General features: G+C 48.5%; 1 protein-coding gene across 1 annotated transcript; it reads right to left on the bottom strand.

The window, feature by feature from the left end:
- Positions 1-8,939: 8,939 nt before the first annotated feature.
- On the bottom strand, positions 8,940-11,618 carry TLR5 (toll-like receptor 5). Its single transcript, XM_004691334.2, has one exon. It carries the CDS (start codon positions 11,616-11,618, stop codon positions 9,006-9,008), a length of 2,613 nt encoding a protein of 870 aa, XP_004691391.1. The 3' UTR covers positions 8,940-9,005.
- Positions 11,619-20,468: the final 8,850 nt, after the last annotated feature.

The following is a 20,468-nucleotide window of genomic DNA, read 5'->3' as shown; positions in this document are numbered from 1 at the left end:
CCTGCTCCAGCCTGAGGAGAGAGAGAACCAGCTCTGGGTGATATTACACCACTGGGAATATGATGTCAAATGTATATTTTTACACAATTCAATGTGTATTTTGTGTGTTTTAGACACTTTCATGTAACACATAATAATAACAAAAGTAACATAATAGCATTTGTATAGTCCTTTACAGCTTACAAACTCTTCTGCATATTTATTAGTTGATCCCCAATACTGAGAGTGAGAGAGCCAGTGGTTGTTTATTAGATTAAGCAGGTGTCATCATCATCATCATTTCCATTTTACAGGTAAAAAAACTGAGGCCCAAAGAAGTTAGGGCTGGCTGAGGTGCGCAGAGCAGCAGCACAGAGCCGGGCCCCTGGGGACTGGGGAGTGTGTCCATGGAGCACAGGTCACATGCCAGGTCTCCCAACCTCCTATAAGGAAAGGCTGAGACTTGGGCTCTGAACTGGGTGCTCAGTTTCCAAACCCCATGCCCTGTTTACTTCTGGCTCCTTAGGTGACCCTAAACCTCAGAGGAAATCCTCCAGCCCCACACCTGGGGGCTAGCACACCTCTGCAGACTAGCCAGGTCAGTCCGACTCTTGCCAGCTCGCTGGGTCACAGTTTGGCCTTGCACAGAGGTGAGGGGTTTTCAGTGGGAAATCTTTCGTGTCTGAAATTTTAGGTGCCTTTGGAGGATCAAACCTGCTGGCCCCCTTACTCCTTTCAAGGGCTCGGTTCAGTGCCCCAGTGCCTGGGATTTTACTATTTGTGCCTTCCAGTGCAGGTTTAAAATACCCACATCAGTCCAGAAAACTCCTGCAATTGTCTCCAGAGCCTGCTAAGATGTCTGCAGGAGCTGAGATCTTTGAAGTCAGACTTCGGAACTTGTCACTTTCCCACTGTGCTTCAGGGTGATAAATGTTGCTTTGCTTCCTGCTTCTTTGTCTTTTTTTTTTTTTTTAAGGCTTGTTTTTAATGAAAAGAAATGGCAGTTGGCAACATCCCTGACGTGTTTTAGTGGGGCTCCTATAACGAGACTTGCTGAAATTCTGGGTAGCAATATTTTCTCTATAGGCTCAGAAGCAGGATTTTAAACTTTTGTGATGTCTGTGGCCTTTTTTGCTTTGAGCCAGCTGGGTTTGCCTCTTCAAAGATGTCAGCCCCAGCCTTGCCAAGTTTGTAGTTTACAGCTCCACCGTTCAGTGAGTTGGGCTAGTGTAAAAATAGGTCAGTGTTTTTTCTTCTCTTTTAAAGAAGAAAGTGTATGTGTGTGTTTTCCAACATCCCATCAATCAAAAAACAGTTGAAGCAATTTTAGCTCACTTTTTCCTCCAAAAGTTTCCCTCCCAGACTGACTCAGATTGTGGAACACTTCAAGGAAAAACTTTTCCATGGAAGTTAAGTGCAATTAGTAAGGATGGTTCTGCTGGGAAAAAGAATTCCTCCAGCGTTCACTATAATGTCAATCACGCTGCTGCCTGATACACATAAAACATGTAACAGAGCCATGGCCGGCCTGGTCCAGCCACAGCCACGACATTCCCCACGACGTTCCAAGAAGTGAGTATTTCTTTCCATTACGGATCTGAAACTGCGTTGCTTACTTTGGCCAGCTGAAACTTTGAATATGCTGAAGTTACATACACAAGCTCACATGCGCACACACACACTGTATTCTCTGAAAATAAGGATGAAGAAAGTTTCTCCAAAACACATAAACAAGAAGTCAGTTCAGCCAATAACAAATCTGCCGTGTGCAGCCAGGCAGCCGTCTACATGCACGCCAGCCTCAGTGTGGGGACCCGGGAAGCCAGCTCGGGGCAGTCTGGAGCATCATCCTGTTTGTATCTGGCTTCTGTTTCTTTCAAGTTCAAGTGCCCTTTTGGCCTTGTGTGGCAAGAGGCCTCTGCACAGAGGGTGATCGTTCCTGGATGTCTCTTCCCCTGCCCACTCTGGCCCGCTTCCACTTGTCCCAGGCAGGCTCCTGGGGACACCTGTTAGTGCCCCTTAGCTGCCCCTCATCAGGGCACTCCCCTCTCTCCGGAGTCTCTCTCCTCTGCTGCACCAGCCTGCTCAGTCCATGCCACACCCCAGCCCCGAGTGCCCCTGTCCTGCCCTTGACATGTATGTGTATCCCACACGGCTGACCTTTGAGGTGAAGCAGACAGAAGCAGCCCGCCTGCTCTCAGGTCGTCCACAGGTGTGTGGGGAACAACCAGGCTCCAGAACGATCTCGCATAGGGTGGTGACTGCCACAGAGGGGTCTGCCTCCTCAGAATCTGTGTGGATTTGCTCCCGAGGACTCAGGGCACAGCTCACCTGCTGCTTTTGCCTTGAGTGTCACCCTCCGCCCCCTGCCCTGTGGCCTGTCACCATAACATCAGGGGAGGCTGGGTACAGGGCTCCCCGCCACGATACCTCTGGGCACCCCTGCAGGAGGCTGGTTGGTACCATAGGCACCTCTCAGGATTCTGAATTGTATCCTCAGAGCAAAAAGTTCTGATTTGTAGATTTTAAGCTGAGGTTTAAGTTGAGGGACCATGTGACGGGTTTGGGTAAAAACCCAGGGGAGGAGGAAGCAGGGGGTGAAGGAGCATCCAGGGGTGATGCCACCCCCAGGGCATGCTGGGTCCCTCGGTAGCTTGCAAAGCCCAGGCCGGGGCCCTGCACTGAGCACCCCAGGGCAGTCAGTCTGCAGCATGCACTAAACCTGGGACCTGTGGGCACCGTCCAGCCCAGCGTGAGAACCGCCTGGGGAAATGTGTGAACATGCCCAGCTCTACCTCCAGGATTGACGTAATCTATTAGGTGTGGGGCCAGGGTGTGGCTAGTTTTAAAAAGCTTCCCCAGGTGGCTGTGCTGTGGGCCCAAGGCTGAGAACCCCCAGGGAACCACTGTTACACTGATCTGTTGCTCTGAAATCACCACTTTCGGTGCCAACCCCAGGGCATTTGCTCTGACTGTCTCTGGAGAGCCGTCACTGGGGCTGTGTCCTGAGCAAGGATAGAGGGGATCTTGCAAACCCACCAAAGGGTGCGCTGACCGCTACGTTCGCTAGTCACCTGCATGTAGAAGATTCGGAGACGGGAAAAAGAAACTGAAGCAGGAACCTGGGGTCTGAAGTAAGACGTCTATTCGTTAGGACTGTCCATGGGTATATATAGAGTCTGTAGGTGCAGGGAAAAACGGGAAATGTGCCCAGGAAATGTGCTGGACCAAAGGGTGGGGGTGCATGTTTGTACCGGACCTGGGGCTTCTTGTAGCTTCCACTTGATACAAAGTTTGCAGGACAGAGTGCACTGTGCTCTGCTGACTTGTCTTACTGGGGAGTGTGCTCACCCATGCACAGCATTAGCCAGGGCAGACAGGTGCACTTGAGGTCCTGCAGAGTTAGCCACAATGGGACACCGTCATCAACTGGTGACCCCTCCAGTAGCTTTTCCATCTTCATGCCAAAGCACTGGAAGTCTTTAAAGGACAAGTGGTGAGTCTCCCCCCTCTCTGCAAGTGCTCCCGTTCTCTTGTTTTCTCCTGCAGCAGCATGGTCAGAAACACTACACTAGTGATATATGTTCACAATGTCCTCCCTACTCGGCATAACCTGGAAGACCTTGTTCCTATAACACAACAGCAGCCGGGAAAAGAGCTGGGGAGCGCAACAGTGATCAAGACCACTAGAAAAAAACATGAGTGGCCTCAAGTGTGTGAACATAATGTAGAATTTCCTGGGGACTGGGCCGTGGTTGGTGGGGACGAGGGCAAACAAGCCACCTTCACAGGCTCCATCTTTGTAAAAATCTACTGATCTACTGCCTGAAGACACTTCAGTGCCTTCAGATGGATGACTTCACAAAGGGCACCCCAGCTTGCACCTGTGCAGGGGTGTCCAGAGGGGATGCGAGTTGCTCCTGGTATCAAGAATAGTTACTGGTGTTAATGACTCAAGTTCCTGGCTACAGACACTGAACTCAGACTTACTATTTGGAACACTCCTCAGAGTAAAATCTGTTGGGCTGCTTCTTGGTTCAAATCCTCACTTTGCTTATCTAGTAAACTCTTTATGTAATTGTTTCTGAGACTATCTTTTCCCCCCTCCATTAACAAATGTTAGGCAGTGAGGTTTTTGCTTGAGCAGCAAACCCAAGTCAGCAGAAAAATGGCCAAGGCTCCTCTCAGCCAAAACACCTGCTTCATAAGACATGATGTCATTGACTTTTCTCATGTCTCCCTGAGGTGACTTTTCTGGGGAGGAGACAGACAAACAGGAGCCTACACATGGAAAAAGAATCACGATTTCCAGCCTGCTGGATCAGGTCTCCCGGGTTTTGGGAATAGAGCTCTCTTGTGCCCCACTGTGCCTGAGGGGACCCAGCAAACTTAGCTCATTCCCTGGGATTGTATGCAGAATAAAAAAGTTTAATTTCTTAAAAGTTCTGTCTAAATGGAAGCTATTGAGACCATGGAGGAATAAAATATTTAATCACTAAGTAAACAGATTAAAAGTTTCTTTGATCTTAAGAAAAATAAAATAGAGCAAAACATGATAAACATCCTTCACCTGTATAATAATGTTGATTCTCTTTGTTGGTGCTTTCAGGTCCTATAGTGCCTCCTTTCCAGTTTCCTTATTCTTATCCTCCATCACACACATCCATGTGATCATCATCTAGGTCAAGAAATGGACTTAAACAGCATTCCACACCCCCCATCCATCTCTCCAAGGGTAACCCTTATCCTCATTACCATTGATGAGTTTTGTCTTTTTGAAATTTCTAAAAATAGAACTGTTGGGAGCCAGTATGTCCTGAATGAACTCCATCCGCTGGTGTTCTATGGACTCCACCCCAGCTCCACGCCCAAGAGATCCCAGGCCCAGAGACTACAACTCCCATTATGCCATGACTCTTGACTACTTGGTCAAGAAGAAGGAGACTGCTGGGAACTAAGTGTGGAGTCAAGGCGCCATGCGTGGTATAAAAGTGAATGCATGTGGGCTTGTGTAGTGGTGCAGTGATGTGGTTTGAACGTGCCTGTCCCAGGTGACGAGAGGAGGCTGGCTATATTCTCACATTTGTTGGACCTTGGATAACCATTTGTGAAGTTAAGTATCTTGTCCACTTTTGTTCTGTCCTTTTCTTGTTGTTTTGCACCCCTCCTCTTTAGCTATATGTAGTATTTTGACATGCTGTAATTTGCTCATTGATTTTTATTTTTTGATGAGTAGGTTTTAATCTAAAGACATTCCTCTCTCTTGATTTCCTTCTTCGCTTGGATCTTGGTCCTCCTTACTACCTTGTAGTTCTCCAGTGACTTTAAAAAAATTTTAAAAATAGTCTTTCCAGGTGTTCACACTGGAAGAACAACTAATTTGTCTAGTTCTTTCTTGTCAAATTCCCATATTTCTAAATATACACTCTGCTGTGTTTTGATTTAGCGTTCTAGACACGTTATAATGATTTTATATTGTGGTAGATGAGCATTTATTGGAGGTATATGTGTACTTCCTATTCTATCACCTCAATAGTTAGATCATCATTGCAAACTTTCAGTCATGATTACTTACATGATATCAACATTAAGGTATTATTCACTGTAGATGTGGTTGAAAATAAATTCCAAGTCAATTGTATTTAGGGTGATGAGCGAGTTTCTTTTTGAAGGTTTTAACAGCTCCAACAATATTCTAGATTTTCCATAACAGTCTTTTTCAACCACAGCAAGCTCTTGCCAGGCTCAGATGGAATTGTCATAGTCCCTGTTTTCAGGAGTGATCCCCAAGCACTGGGCTAACTGGAGTTTATCATTTAGCTGAGGCCTGACCTTGAACTGCTGACAACTTGAATACAGCCTCCACACCCAACACGGCGTTGCTAGTCTTTTTTTCTCTTGCCATCTATGCTGCAACTCTTGTCAAGTGGTGCTTGGAAAAGTAGCCTGGAAAAGCAGCCCAACTGCTGGGCCTAGTGATAAAGAGACAAGTGAAAAAAAATTCAGAAAGTTGGGTCTGTGCTAGAAATATTTTGGAAAAAATCAGAGTGGCATGTTGCATTCAACACAGCAGAGTGGTGCTTTGGACAGGACCCCACAAACTGTATGGACATATCAGGAGTAGCTCTGTGTGTTTCATTAGGAAAATTCCTGCTGTTTTTTAAATAAGGGCTCAGAAAAGGCTGTGGGATTGAAGCCTTTCACTTGTCAAGAGTTACTTATACTCCACTTTGTTGTCCCTATCAATGCACTTGTCATTTTACAGTACAAGTTGGGTTTGGAAAATAGTCACGGTGATGGTTACCTCACGCCGGGAGGTACCTGGCATAACATCTCTCCCACCCCCAGGCAGGACCGGGGTTCTCCTTTCCTTTAGGAAATCTGCTCTTAAGGGAGGTTTGGTGGGAGACTTTGCCAGTGTCCCAGGCTCATGTACCCTAGGGAGAACCACAGGGACCTGGCAGGTGAGCAGGCAACTCTGAAGCAGAGTGCTTTCTGCAGCTGTTGGAACTGTGGTTAGACAGTTTCCTGATACTTAGTTGCTGTTTTGTTTTGCTATACATCTCAGTATGATGTTGAAGAGAACCTGCTTCACCTGGCTCCCTGCCCCACCCACCCCCTTCCCCTTCTCGCTCCCTACCCAGGAACTCCATACCGTGCTCTGTCACTTGAGATGATGCCCAGTGGGTTTTCGAGAGCCAGTGGGTTTTCACCCTCCCCCTCAGCACTGTGTGGATGGCCCCTCCCGCATACCTGAAGTTTATCTCAGGGGCACCCACTAGCAGCAGGTGTGGACACGAGAGGTGGGCTTCACCAAGCACTTCATGCACTCACCAGGCATTTATTAAGCACATCCTGTGGTCCAAGCCTCAGATCCGTAGGAGTCAGAGGAGAACAAGACATGTCTCTGCCAGAGGGACTCACAGTCTAGGTCTCTGCACATCCACACACATTGGCACAACACAATGTCACATCCCAGTGACAGAAATCTGTAGGATTACAAGGAAAGGACGGTCGTGTTGGGGAGTTTGCCAGGCAGATGGAGGTGGGATGGGGAGAAGGAGTTAGAGGGGGGCAGAACATGTGTGGGCAGGAAACTCCCGCAACCGCCATATGTGATCAAACCATATGTGATCTGCTCTAGCCAGCGAGGGCGTCTTGCCCCACGGCGCTCAGTCCAGAGGGTGGGAAGCAGGATGGCAGGAAGTCACAGGTGCTTATTTTAAAAGAAAAAAATGCTGAGTTTATACAAAGGGGTTTTGGCTTGGGGGGTATCCCAGAAGGCTTGGGGGTTCAGCTGAAAAAACATGAGGTGGAGGTGAATGTGCAGAGATGGGAGAAGAGCCCAGAAGGAAAGCGTAGGGTGTGTGTGTGCGCATGTGCTGTGCCTAAGGACAGCGCCGGTATTCTCACATCAGGCAATACTATAGAATAAAGAGGGTACAGAGCGAGCTCAGGCTCACGGACCAGAGAGGGCCCAGGAGCTGGGTAAGAACAGAGTGTCTGTATGTGAAGTGTGTGTACAACTGTGTGCTGTGGGTGTAAGGGGTGTGTGTGTGTGTGTGTGTGTGTGTGTGTGTGTGTGTGTGTATAGTAAGGATTTGAGACCTAGCAAGCAGAAGGGAGTGGCATTTTGGGGTCTCATCCCAGACTGAGGTGAGGCCCTCACAGAGAAGCCTCTGGGCCTATGGATTTGGGGGAGGCCATATATGAACCACATGGTAATTTTGGCATGCCTTCCTGTTTGAAATTTTCTTATATATATATATATATTTTTTTTTTTTAAAAAGATTTATTTACTTGTGCATACAGAACTGGGGTACAGGTCAGAGGCTCAGGGGTGGCGAGAGGCTTCACCAGAGACAGAGTGGGGAGCAGAACAGGCAGGTCGACGAAGTACACTGCTGAGGGGAGCAGCGGGCGGGTCAGGAGAGGTCTGCAGCGCCATGTGGTCACCTCTGGGGCAGGAAGGAATTGAACTCATGTGGAAGCGGCTTTAACCTGCTTTAACTCACTGCACCACCAGGGAGGGCCCTGAAATTTTCTTATATTTTTACAGAACACATTTCCATATTAAAATCAAAACAAAAAGTGAAATGGAATGCAAAATACATGTTTTATTTTTATGATTAAAAAAATACAACTTCAAAGAAATTTCGATGGCTTCCAGAAGGCCCCTGGTATGTGTACCCATAGGGGCTTTTGGGGAGACTAAGGAAAAGACCTGAGAAGCCCTGAGATCCTTAATCAACTTAATTTTCACAGTGGCTGCATGAGGTAGAGATCATTGTACTCACAGAGGAGAACAGAGGCTAGTGAGGGTGTGAAGAGACCCCAGGTCACAATGGCCTGTGTGGCTGACACACAAGGAGTGAAAGGAAATAAAGCTGAAATATGGTGGTGATGAATCATGGCGGGTCTTGAATGCCAGGGAGAAATAAAGGTTCTGTGCGTGGAACCACATTGGTGGCCCCCAGGATGAGACCTGGTGGGGCTGCCGGAAGAGCAGGAAGAGCTGCATGGCCGGGAGAGCCTTTGTTATTCTCATCCTGGCTCCTGTGGGGCCAGGTCTGGTCCTTGGGACTGAGCCCTGCACCGAGTGGTTGTCCAGGGTGGACGTAGGACACTTTCTTCTGTCCATTTTCTTAGCGTTACTCTACCAAGCCCAGGAGCTTTGGCCAGCCCCTTCCCAAACTGAAGACCGCCTGTAACTGCTCTCAAGGTGACTTTCCGAGGACAGGGATCAATGAACAGGAGTCAGTGCCCAGGAGAGAACAGTATTATTTGGTCTGAAAGGAAATCAATGGAGAGTAGGGACCTCGGGAGACACTTGCAATTTTGTAGACCTATTACTGCCATTTGATGGTCAGAGAGAAAAAACACTGTGTTACTATGAAAACCAAGAGATTTATGTTGTTTTCATCAAGAAAATAAAACTCTGGGAAACACCCAAAATGGTAGCTTAGCGCAAGTCCAATGTGAAGAGTTACTTATGGCGTGAGGGAAGGAGAGACCTGTCCCTCTAACTAGGAGATGGTGGAGACAGTTTGCAAGGGGATGTTATTGTCTTTCTTCCTTCCCTTTTCTTTCCTCAGTATGTGCTGAGAGAGTTTACTGAGAAACCAGTCAACATCCTGGAGATCCTCAGGCCACCTCAAGTACTGCTGCTTCTGTACAAACCCTCGCATGGCCGGATGTTTCATCAGCTGGTAGTGGGACAGGGACCCGACCACCACGACGATGAGGGCGTTGCTGAGGTCTGCCACACACCTGCTCTGGGCGTGAGTGAAGGCTTCCAGGCACCAGCCATCTCGAAGGAAGTGTCTGCTCACAATACAGACGACCTTTCTGCTGTGCCACACGGCATCGTGGATGTTGATGAGGTGGTTCTCCCCTGGGACAAAGTCTCTTTCTTCAAAGCACAGGTCAAATCTGTTGTGGTTCCCGTACTGAGTATCCAGGTATTTTAGCAAAGCGTTCTGCACCCACTCGAAGTCTTTGCTACTGAAGCACAAATAGGCATCGTACTGGTACGTGTCAGATGCTCTCTCCTCAGTCAGGTCCTTGAGTACGAGTTTCTGGACTGTCTTATAGCAGATGAAACAAAACCCTCGAAACTTCGTGACTGTAATGGTAGCCGTGAGGAAGACAGTCAATGTGGCAGTGAGGAAGGAGAAAAGGAAAAACTTTAGAGACTTAAAGAATTCCTCTTCATCACAATCTTCTGTTGAAAAAGCATAGAGGGATGCCCCAGAGACTGAGCTGGGGTACACGCAGTAGAGGTTTTTAGGAGACCCCACGAGAGTGACATTGGTTTGATTGAGCCAACTGATGAAACTGCTAAGTTCACACTCACAGATGAAGCTGTTATGAGTTATGTCCAGGAAACTAAGTGATGCAAATAAATCAGGATCAGGAGACAGAAGTTGGTTTCTCGATATATCAAGGACCTCTAACGTGGCAGGTAAGTCACCGGGAGAAAGAACCGTCAGCCTGTTGGAGTTGAGGATGAGCTTCCTTAATGCAGTCAGGTGGCTAAATATGCCTGGTGGAAGGAAACTCAAGTAGTTGCTATTCAAATACAAGACTTGGAGACGAGAAAGGCCCTTAAAAACATCCCAACAGAACCCAGTTTCCCAGGCAAGTTGCAACATATTTTCTCCAAGGAAAAGCTGTTCCAAGTGGAGATTCTCTGAAGGGGCAAGTTGTTGGTGGCAAGAGGAAAAGCGATTTTGATTTAAAATGAGAATCTGGAGGCCACGCATCTGTAAAAGGACATAGAGATCATCCAGAGTTTCCAGCCTGTTCTCTGCTAAGTGGATGAAGTTGGCTGTAAATGTGATAGTTGGCAAAGTTACCAGATTATTGCCACCCAGCAAGATAGTAGATATGCTTGGAAGAAAATGAATCATTTTAAGAGCATTATCCCGGAGATCCAAGGTGCTTAATTTCCCCAGGAATCTGAATGTTTTGTCCTGGATGATTCCAATGTGGTTCTTTTGCAGATCAATGTAGGTTACCTCAGGTAGTCCATAGAAATTAGAATTATAAAGTTCCCCCAGGAGGTTGTATGAGATATTGAGAACTTGGAGGCTGTTGAGTCCATAAAATGCTTCATTCCCAATCCTGTTTATCTTGTTGTGGGCAAGGTTCAAGAGCTTCAACTCTCTGAAGGCCTCAAAGACTCGGGAGTTCAGGGAGAAGATGAACCCATGTGAAAGGTCCAGGTGTATTACCGAGCTTCCGGCCAGGCCTGCAAATGTGTTCTGGTCAGGATCTCTGATGTTTTGGAATCCAAACCCAGAACCCATAACGTGGTAGCTAAGAACCAAAGAGGACACTTTGCTTCCGCTGATGGCATGGCTAAAGTTTCTTGTGGTGCCTATGGTCCAGCCATTGCTGGAAACATCTAAGGTTTCCAGGCTTATATTTCTGAATGGGTTCATACATTTCCTCCAGTCCATGAAGTCTCTGTAGAGGCTATTAGAAGCAAGGTTGAAAAAGGAGAGTGTTTTCCCTTGAAGAGGCCTGAGCTCATGTTCACACACAGTGGTTATTTGGTTGAGAGAAAAATCAAGGGACTGCAAGGAATTCAATTCCCAGAATGAAGGATGAAGGTAAAGGTTATGAATCTGATTCTTGGACAGGTCCAGGTGCATCAAAGACTGCAGGTTTCTGAAATAACCATCTCTTAACAGAGCATCGGAGAAACCACAGGCAAATAATCTCAGTTCAAACAGATGGGGCAGTCCCTGAAAAGCATCTGGATGTAAGAAGTCTATCTGACTTTTGCCCAGGTCTAAGATTCTAAGATTGGGGAGGTTTCTGAAGGCTTCTTTGTCAATAGTCAAGGGGGTAAACTGAGTCCCAAGTTCCAGCAGCAGCAGCTGCTTCAGGAAGGGGAATGAAGTGGCTGTGACTGTCTTGATATAGTTGAAGCTTAGCAGGAGGTTCTCAGTGGTGTTGAGGACTTGGGGGACCTGGGTGAGGTTGCAGAAACGGTACAAGGCTATCCGGTCATTGGAGGAGCAGGGAGAAAGCCCAAGCCCATGGCTGGTTATGAGCACCACTCCTAAGAGAAGGTCAAGGTGATCTCCCATGCTCCTATGGGGAAGAAGGGAGAATGAAGACACTGGCATCTAAGAACTTGGAGGGTTCCTCTAGACTCTGCTCTCTTGAACCCCATGTTCTTCTGGCTGTAGTGATGTGGCTATTGGCAGAAAGACCATGTAGACAGAGCTATTCTCTCTCTTTCTATCTAAGCACTTTAGGAATGTTTCATGTATAACATTCATTAATAATAACTCTGTCCATTCATTGGCTCATGCATGTATCTATTCAAGATTTGCCAAGGAAGTTGGAGAAAACAAAAGAACGGGACACATTTCCCTACTCTAGGAAAGGACCCCTGTGCCTAGCCCACAGAGGCCTCAGCTACAGTAGGAAATAAATCCATGGACCTTTCTCCCTCTAATCTGTCCAGGTCACCAGGCCATATCCATCCATCCATCTTTACTCCAAACACAGTGCAGCTCAGAAAAACTGGAAACTTTATATCATTTCCCACAATCAGTTTTGCTTGGTTTAATTAAAATATATCAGTCACCCAAGCCAATCCCATTCCTAGCTACCACATCTCTTGACTGGGCCGCTCGTATTTCTGGTCCCACCCTCAATTCTCAGAACCGCAGAGTGCTCTATGGAAAATGTGACTCAGGTCACATGATTGGCTCCTGCCTGTCTTCCCAACAGTGTCTAACAACATTTTCCTTCCCTATAACAAGTGTTTGCATTTTATGCCCATACCCCAGGTACTCTGAGGTACTCTGAGCCAAGTGCTTCTCTGGCCATGCTTGGAGAAACTGGCCTAAAGGACCCCTCAGAAACATTACTACGCTCTTGGAGGAAGAAGGGCTGGTAAGACAGTTCAGAGACTGTTGTGTATTGGGCTTTTAGTACTAAGGCTGTGTTGACTTGTATCTTGGGGGTGATGAGAATGGCACAATCAATATAGGCCTCAACACTCTTGTCAAGCCTGTTAATTTAGATAATGAGGTCTGAGGGAGAAGGGCTACTATTCCCTTCATTTGAGTTGAATTCACTCAGCTTTAATCCTAGCCATTAGCAGAGAAGATTCCATTTTTTGACCTAATTGCCTGGACAGGGCCGGTCAGGTAAGCTTAGGGGAATTAAGGACCTGGTGTCCCCACCACAGGGAATGGACGGTGCTTCAGGGCACCGTCCACTCCCTGGCTTGACAGTGAGTCCTTGGCAGCCTCCTAATCCTAGACCTGGGGTCCTTGGAAGGATTCAGGAGCAGCAGAACATACACCTTCTTTCCATCATGTCTGATCAGGGCTTGACGTTGGTCATGTCAATGTCACAGCCTGTTTGAGCTGGTGCTTGTTGGCCTTGATGTCTACGATGAACACAAGTTGCTTTTTTATCTTCATGGCTGACTCTGTGGTCAGGGGGAGCTGGATGCTGGCACGGTGGTCAGGCTGGTGTCTCCCAGTGGTGTTCTTCCGAGACAATTGGGCTGCCTCCAGAGCCGCCGTGTCTTGAGACATGGGAAAGTGGGCAATGCACGATCTTCTTTTACTAGTGGCCAAGCATGCTCTTCAGCACTGCCGTCTTGGCCTTCAAAGCCTTTGCCTTGACTTCAGCTTTGGGAGGTGCAGCGAGGGGCGTCTTCTTTAACTTTTGATGCAATCCTAGTGAAAAGTGAGGCTAAACCCTTGCTTATGGTTACCACTCTACTACATTGTGGCACTAGGACTTGAATCCAGCTGAATATACTGCAAACCAGATCCAGAGATTCCAAGTCTGCTTGAACAGGAGGCACTTGGAGATCTTACTAAAATGCAGGTGCAGCTTCAGCAGGTCTGGGGTAGGAGATATAGGTGATTCTGATGCTGCTGGTTTGCTGGGCACTTAGGATACTTACTTACCTCACTGCTCACTACTCAGGCTGCCTAATTCTGAGAATGAAATACTACCAAGATGCTACATGATTACTTTTGAGTACTTCTGAGTACATACACTCAACATCCTCATTCCCCCACCTCAATTCTTTTCAGTTCTGAAAGGTGAAGCAGAACTTCTGAAGAGGTGGAGCTGGGCTGGTCATTTCCTGGAGCAAAGGAAAAGGAGCTTGCTCCTAATTTCTCTGGTTCCAGGACAGGCGCTTCTCCAGGAGACCAGCAGGGGGCGCACAAAGGGAAGCGCTCCAGGGGAAAAATTAGCGGAGAGCTGTTGGCCAGACTGAGCTGACCGTGGGGACCCAGGTGGGAACCCAGGCTGCTCTAAGCTGAGCCCCACGGGTTGGCTTCTATAGCTTGTTTACCTTTAGAGCTTACACAGGCGCTCCTGCCAGGCGGCCATTCTAAGGCAGAGGGAGCAGGCTCTCTTTTGCATTTCCAAACAGGCTGGTGATTTCTTCCTGAGCATGCTCTTTAGAGGAATTATCCCTCTCCATCCCCAGACACCTTTGAGGTTGTCTCTGTTTTGCAGTGTACACAATTCTGATTTTTTAATGAAATACCAAAATGACAACTAAGTTTGTAGCTGGATTCAAAAGCCCAGCTTCCCAGTTTAATAGATGTATAACCTTGAGCTCAACTTGTGGGAGCTTCGGCTTAATCATCTGTGGGGCAGCAACAATAATAGCTGCAGACCCCTCCCCCGGGCATCCTTGGTGGCCTCTGAGGACACTCCAGTGGCCACGCCAGAGGATCCAGTTGTTGCTGCATAATCCTCTAATATTTCTTGCTTGCTTAAGTAGACAGACATCATTTATCCAACTGTATCTCATCAGAAACATTCCTCTTAGAAAACAATGAGGGGAACAGTGAGAGGAGGAAATGGAATTTATCATTCCACTGGGGGATCAGGGTTCTCTTATGTAAAAGCTCTCTATTTTCTTTAATATCTTTTAAGATCTTCAGGTGGCGGTCCCTCCAAACCACAAAACAATGGCACCCAGAGGCATTGATATTCTAAAGCCAGGAATGCTGAAAACTCAAGAGATTTAGGTTCAGCTGCTTCTTCTGTCTGCTTATTATTTACTCTTTAGCACATCGTTCTAAAGTGTCCGATTGAAAGAAATAATTTGATCTGATGATTATGAAATACTAACAACTAGCACAACACATTTTAAATCCTTGGGGGGAAAAATAGCTCCCAATAGAACTGAACATCTCTACCTGTCTTCAGGCTCAGGCAGCATCAATAATCTCAATTAGAAAATTAACACAAGAAGCTCTCACAGTCTCCCTGGATGTAACAGAGCTCAACCTGGCATGTTGATAGGCAAAGCAAATTAGCAGAAAGATGGGCCAGCATAAAGCCAGGGCCAGAGCAGGGTGCTGGAAGCCTGCAGTTGCATCCTCTGAAGTCAGAACCCAGACAATCAGTCTGCTAAGAGCAGAAAAAAAAAAAAAAATCACCAGGATTGTCATGTAAATTGGAAATAGCTGGGGAGCAATAAGCAAAGGGAAGGGAAACTACATTCGGCTGTGATCTGTTAGACACGAAAATGGAAATGTGACGAGGAGAGATCTGACATGCTTGAGGACTGACCAGCGAGGGATCTGGAGTCTCTGCTGGGCAGCAGAAGCAACAAGAGAAACTTCCTCAGACCTTGCAGCTGGAGAGACCCCAAGTTCCATGGAAGGGCGGAAGGGAGGCTAGTGAGGCCTGGAGGAGTGTCCTGGGGCTCAGAGGAAGGGGGGTTCGGGGCAGCACCCCAGGGCTTGTGAGCTTCACTGACAGGTGAGGGCTAGGACTAAAGCCCCCAGCAGGAAGCACGGGTTCCCCTAGGTGCCCAGCGTCCGGCCATCAGGGAGGCTCACTGAGCCGGGAGTGTGCCCTGGCCAGGCTGCCCGGAGTAACCGCGCTCCATTCTGGGTGGCGCAGAGTCAGTGAGAACCTGGCTCCACTTGCTGTCGCTGGCAGGCCAGGATGCCTGACATCGGCCAAAGCCCCAGGCGGGAGAGGGGAAACCTGGGTTTTGCCATCTGGGAGTCCTTGACACCTTTAACTGTCTTTGTCCCTTACTGAATATGCATCATGGCGAGTGTGAGCTGAGGCTTTTTTAATCCCTGTAAAGTAGAAAATTATCAGATGGAACTTGCTGAGGACCATGACAGAAGTCACAGACCAAGGCACAGCCTTCCCTGGAGTAGAACACCCACCCTCCCTTTTAGAAATTTGCGGGTCTGTTAAAGAGGATCTTAGAGATCTCCAGTGGAATTTAATATAATTCGTGCACCAAAACACTGGATCAATAAAGTTAATCGATAAGATACATATCTGGGCCTTCAACAGCAACCTCCCCCTGTACGTAAGCAGTACTCTCAGCCAGCATGGCTTGGTGGCTGGATAATACCTTGAGAGGGGAAACTATTCCCCCTCCTGTATGTCCACCTCGCCCTGTGTTCTGCCAGCTCTGCCGCTTTCCTGATACTGCAGCCCCGGGTCAGGTAGGTGCAGGGCTATACCCAGCAATACTTGCTGGATCTTCTGGCTGATTCCCCGGACGGAGCCTTCGATCCAGCTTTTGCAGGAGGTACAGAGCGGAGAGGGTTGGTAGGAGAAAAGCAAAAAGGCGCTCAAGAACAGAAAGGGGAAATGTTTGTGGGTTCCAGGGAGAGGACTCTGGCAGAGATCAGCAGGGACCACGGAGGCTGGGACAAGAATCAAAAGTGTGCACCAGACTGGGGAGCAGCGTCACCTCCCTCTCAGCCCCCAGGTCTGGACATGGCATAAAATCAGAAGATTGCGGCACAACTCGGTGGTTTCTAGTCTTGCCAGCCTGGTGAGACAAAATCTCCAACAATAAAATTAAGTGAATGATGTTTCTGTATTTGCTATTATTATGGGAGCTTTAATTTGTGCAGAGCAAATGAGAAAATGCCTGGTCAGCACCAGTATGAAGGGAAGCGAGGGCATTTGGAGCAAGCTGACTATGGCCAGGGGCATTGTGGCACCCTGTCTCTGACTGAGCAATACTTTGGAAATGTCCCAATGACAGCCCTATGGGCATTTATAGGGGGCGAGGGCTTAAGTGAAATGCAACCAAAGCAATTTAAGGGCATTTGTCAACACTCCTTAGTTATACACGGATTCTTCCCCTCCTGCATTCAAGCAGGGTCAGAGTTCTTGTACTCTAAAACAAGCCACAAGATCTCTTGATGTGACCACCCCGCCCTTCTTGCTGAGAGAAAACCTCTCCTTCTTTTCAAGGCCAAAATTCCTCACACATGAGGTCTAAAAACTGCAGCCAGTATCTCCACTCCCATTATTGGCCTCTGATCATCTGGCTTGCCAATGGGACCCACCTATTTTTTTTTTTTAAGATTTATTTATTTATGCATATAAGAGCTGGGGGTGCAGGCCAGAGGTGAAGGGCCGGTGAGAGGAGTCACGAGAGACAGAGGGAAGCAGAACAGGCAGATCCACTGAAATATACTGCTGAGGGGAGTAGTGGGTGGGTCAGGGGAGGTCTACTGTGTCATGTGGGTCGCCTCTCTGGCTGGGGATTGAACTTGTGCTGCAGTGGCTGGTGAGAGCTTCATAGTGCTGAGACTTAACCTTTTGTGCCATCAGGGAGGCCCTGGCAGTGCCCTTGAGTTCACCCCCTTCCCATCTACTCTTGTTTGACCTTCCCCCTTCTCTTTTTTAGCAGGACAGTTTACAACTTGTGGCCAGAGAATGTGTGCAGCGCATGGAGGAAATGAAGACCCAGCTTAAGGGGACCTTGACACGCAGGGGTACAGACACAGTGTTAGGATCAGGAGGGGTAAGCTAGTAGAGGGGTGGGCATTCCTGGCAGAGGCTGCCCAACGGCAGGGTCAAGGGAGCCCAGGCCAGGGAGCCCTGCTGATGCTGCGGCAGCCGGGCCAGTTGAAGTGTGAGTTCAGGGCAGGAGCTGGAGGAAGGGCAGGCTGGAGAGGATCTCTGGGGGATCGAGAAGCCCCTGGCATTCTACTCTGATGGCAGTGGGGGCTGCTAAGTGTTTGAGAACTGCCGGTACATGACATTCCAAGGCCTCTGGAAGTTGGCATCAAATGTATCCAAGCTCGATTCCCAATAGTGACACTTAAGCAGGCGAAAGCCTCACAGGGAGGCATTCACTGTGTCCCAACATGGGTGAATTTACCCAAGAATCATTTCCCAACTGCCTGCTATGTATGCACCAGACCCCAACTCTTGCTCAGGAGGTGGCTGGGGCAGGGATGCCCACCTCAGGGGTGGGGCCAAGACCTTTTGATGCAAATGGACAATACGGGGTGTCAGAGTTTCAACAGAGGTTGGTGCACGGAGCCATGGCAGGCAAAGGACTCTCCAGCTCTGCCTGAAGACTGGCAGGGATTTGCCAGAGAAGACTTTATTGGTGGAGATGCCATTTGTGATGCTTCTTTACCACGATACAGGATTCCTCAACAGGGCACTCTGGGCACGGGAGAGCAGCCGCAACGTGGGAAAACACACTCTCAACGGAGCCATTTTAAAATAGGGTCAGAGTTGTGTTGATGGAAAAGCTGCCTTTTTTGTTTGACCCCAGGCCAAATAGCAATTGTGTCAAGAATCTCTGTGGTTTGAGAGCCCAGCAGGAGAGCATTTTGATCATAAAAACGGATGAGGACAGACTGCTTGCCAACAGACTTTGGAACCAGCGATGTGTAGCAAAGGTTAGTTGAAACTGATTAACAACTAATCAACTAAAAATTAAAATAATTAAATAATCAGTTAAGAAACTATTTTCTTTAACCACTCAGCTCATCTTCCTCCTTTATCTTCATTAAGCCCCCCAAGTTGGGCTCTGTTTGCAGGCACTGAAACTGCATACCCTGAATTGCAATTCTTAATTCCAAATGAATGTTTGATTGCCTCTCATTTTGGCTTTTTAGCTTGAGGTTAATATGAACCTGATTGGAAGGTCCATGAGAATGGGGCACTGTTGGGAGAGGGGTGTAGGGGGCGTGGAGAGAGCCGTGGGGAATCTGGGCTGTGTCTAGTGGGTGGGTGTGTCTCTGCTTAGTCCCAGCTTACACAATCCTTGGGTCTCCGACCCCCTCCCTCGCCTGCTCCTTGACTATGGTTTCTAAATCCAGCTGAAGACCAAATAGCTCCCAGATGCCCTCTCTGCATTTGCCAGCTCACCCTGGCTATCTTCCTTGAACTTGCAGATGACACCACACAAGTTCACACTCAGGTGAACTTGTTCACAGGTGCTGGGTTTATCTCCCCACCTAACCCTGGAAGCTTCTGAAGGACAGGAAGAAATCCTCAAACTTGAGTTGGTTCCACAGAGCCAAGCACACTGTAGGAAGTGCCCTACCTGGGGCTGTAAAACCAGCACCGGAACCATCCCAGTTTGACCGGAATCACCCCAGTTTGAGATGGGCTGCATCTCTTTGCATTCTTTCCCATAAAACTAAGAGAGACACTTGTGGCCTCCATAACCATGTATCCCAGTGCTCTCTTGCTGAGTCTGTGAACTTGCAGAGACAAACAAGTAAGGCTGTTCTGCTTTCAACATTCAGCCAAGTCAAAGTTCCTGATGCAAGGAAATAAGCCAAGAAGGTTCTGTGTTGCTAGACACAGCTTCCTCAGAAGACTTCCTTCCTCAAAAAACAAAAACAAAAACACCCTGGCAGGATAGGCTTCGTATTCAGACAACAGAACCCAAGTTTCTTGCTCTGCTCCCAGTGACCATGCCCAAGGGAAAGATTCCGAAGCATCATTTAGGTTGGATGTCCAAAAGAGGCTGACCGCGACGGTGGGGCCACACTGACTGTTAACATACACTAGTTTGGGCCACTGGTTTCTGCCTGGGTGCCTCCTTTAAGAAACTCCTCTCCTCCCCGCCGCCCCTCCCCCACCCCCAAAACTGAGGGATTAGCCAGGGCCTGTCCTAGGGCTTTCCTGAGTGGCTGTGCCTGGCTCACTAATAAGTTCCTGGTCCCTGTCACTTCTCACAAGAACAAAGGTAAAGCAATTCAGGGCTCTGGCAGCTCCTGAACAAGCTTACCAGAGGTCGGCCCCTTTGAGTAAACACAGCCAGAGAGAAGTGGTCAGACCACACGCTGGTTTGCTCCCAGGAACTTTCCGGGAGTCACCGCTGCTCCCTTCCAGGCACTGAGGGAGAGGACAGCATTGCAGGTGCGCGCGGTGTCCCAGCCCCGCAGCAGTGAAAGGGCTGTCGGTCACCAGCACCTAGGGGTCACTGAGGTCCAGATGCGTGCTGGGTAGGTGTGTTCCTCGCTAACTCGCTGCAAGGAGAAAGCCCCATGGGCTCCCACCCAGCATGACCTCAGCAGCCTTTCGGGGGTGGCACTCCTCACCCAAGACAGACACCATCACCCCTTAGAAACCTCATTCCAGCTGTGGTTTTTCCAAGAGTTGCCATTGTGCTCTTACCCTCACTGGCTTTTTTTTTTTTTTTTTTTTTAAACATAATGGCCAACAACGCTTCTCTGGAGCTGTTGCCTATCCTAACTGTTGCTAAAGTGGGGGCTCAAGACCTTTTGTTGGGGGGTTCAATAACTTTCTAGGATGTACATGGCACTGCTGGACGTGGCCGACTTCTTCCCAGAAAGAGAGTGAAGCCACCTGCCTCTTCCCAGTTGGGCACGAACATGAAAAGGTGAAAATCTGACAAGACTGGTTCCAAGACAGAGCTGCAAGCCATTTCCTCACAGCGAGATTTCCTGAGTCCCGCGGGCTCGAGTAGTCCTCAAGGCGCTCCTCCCATCCCCGCGCCAAGGAACTCCTCCGCTTCAGTCCCTCCTCCTGTTTACCTCCCAACCCAAGGGGCTGAAAGCTTGCAGCGCAGAGGGGTGACCCCGCGGGGGAGAAGAGGGGAAGTAGCCCAACACACCCCAGCCCGGCCAGAGGAGGCGCCAACCTTCTCGGCAGTCCGGTGGCGGCGACTCCGGATCCCCGCTCTGCCGAGTCCCGGGAAGCTGGCCTCAGCTTGCCTT

This window comes from Condylura cristata, unplaced genomic scaffold (assembly GCF_000260355.1).
Source record: "Condylura cristata isolate star-nosed mole 26May11 unplaced genomic scaffold, ConCri1.0 scaffold00030, whole genome shotgun sequence".
NCBI lineage: Eukaryota > Metazoa > Chordata > Mammalia > Eulipotyphla > Talpidae > Condylura > Condylura cristata.
Note: the sequence above shows the minus strand (reverse complement) of the source record. Positions and strands in the feature narration are given on the sequence as shown.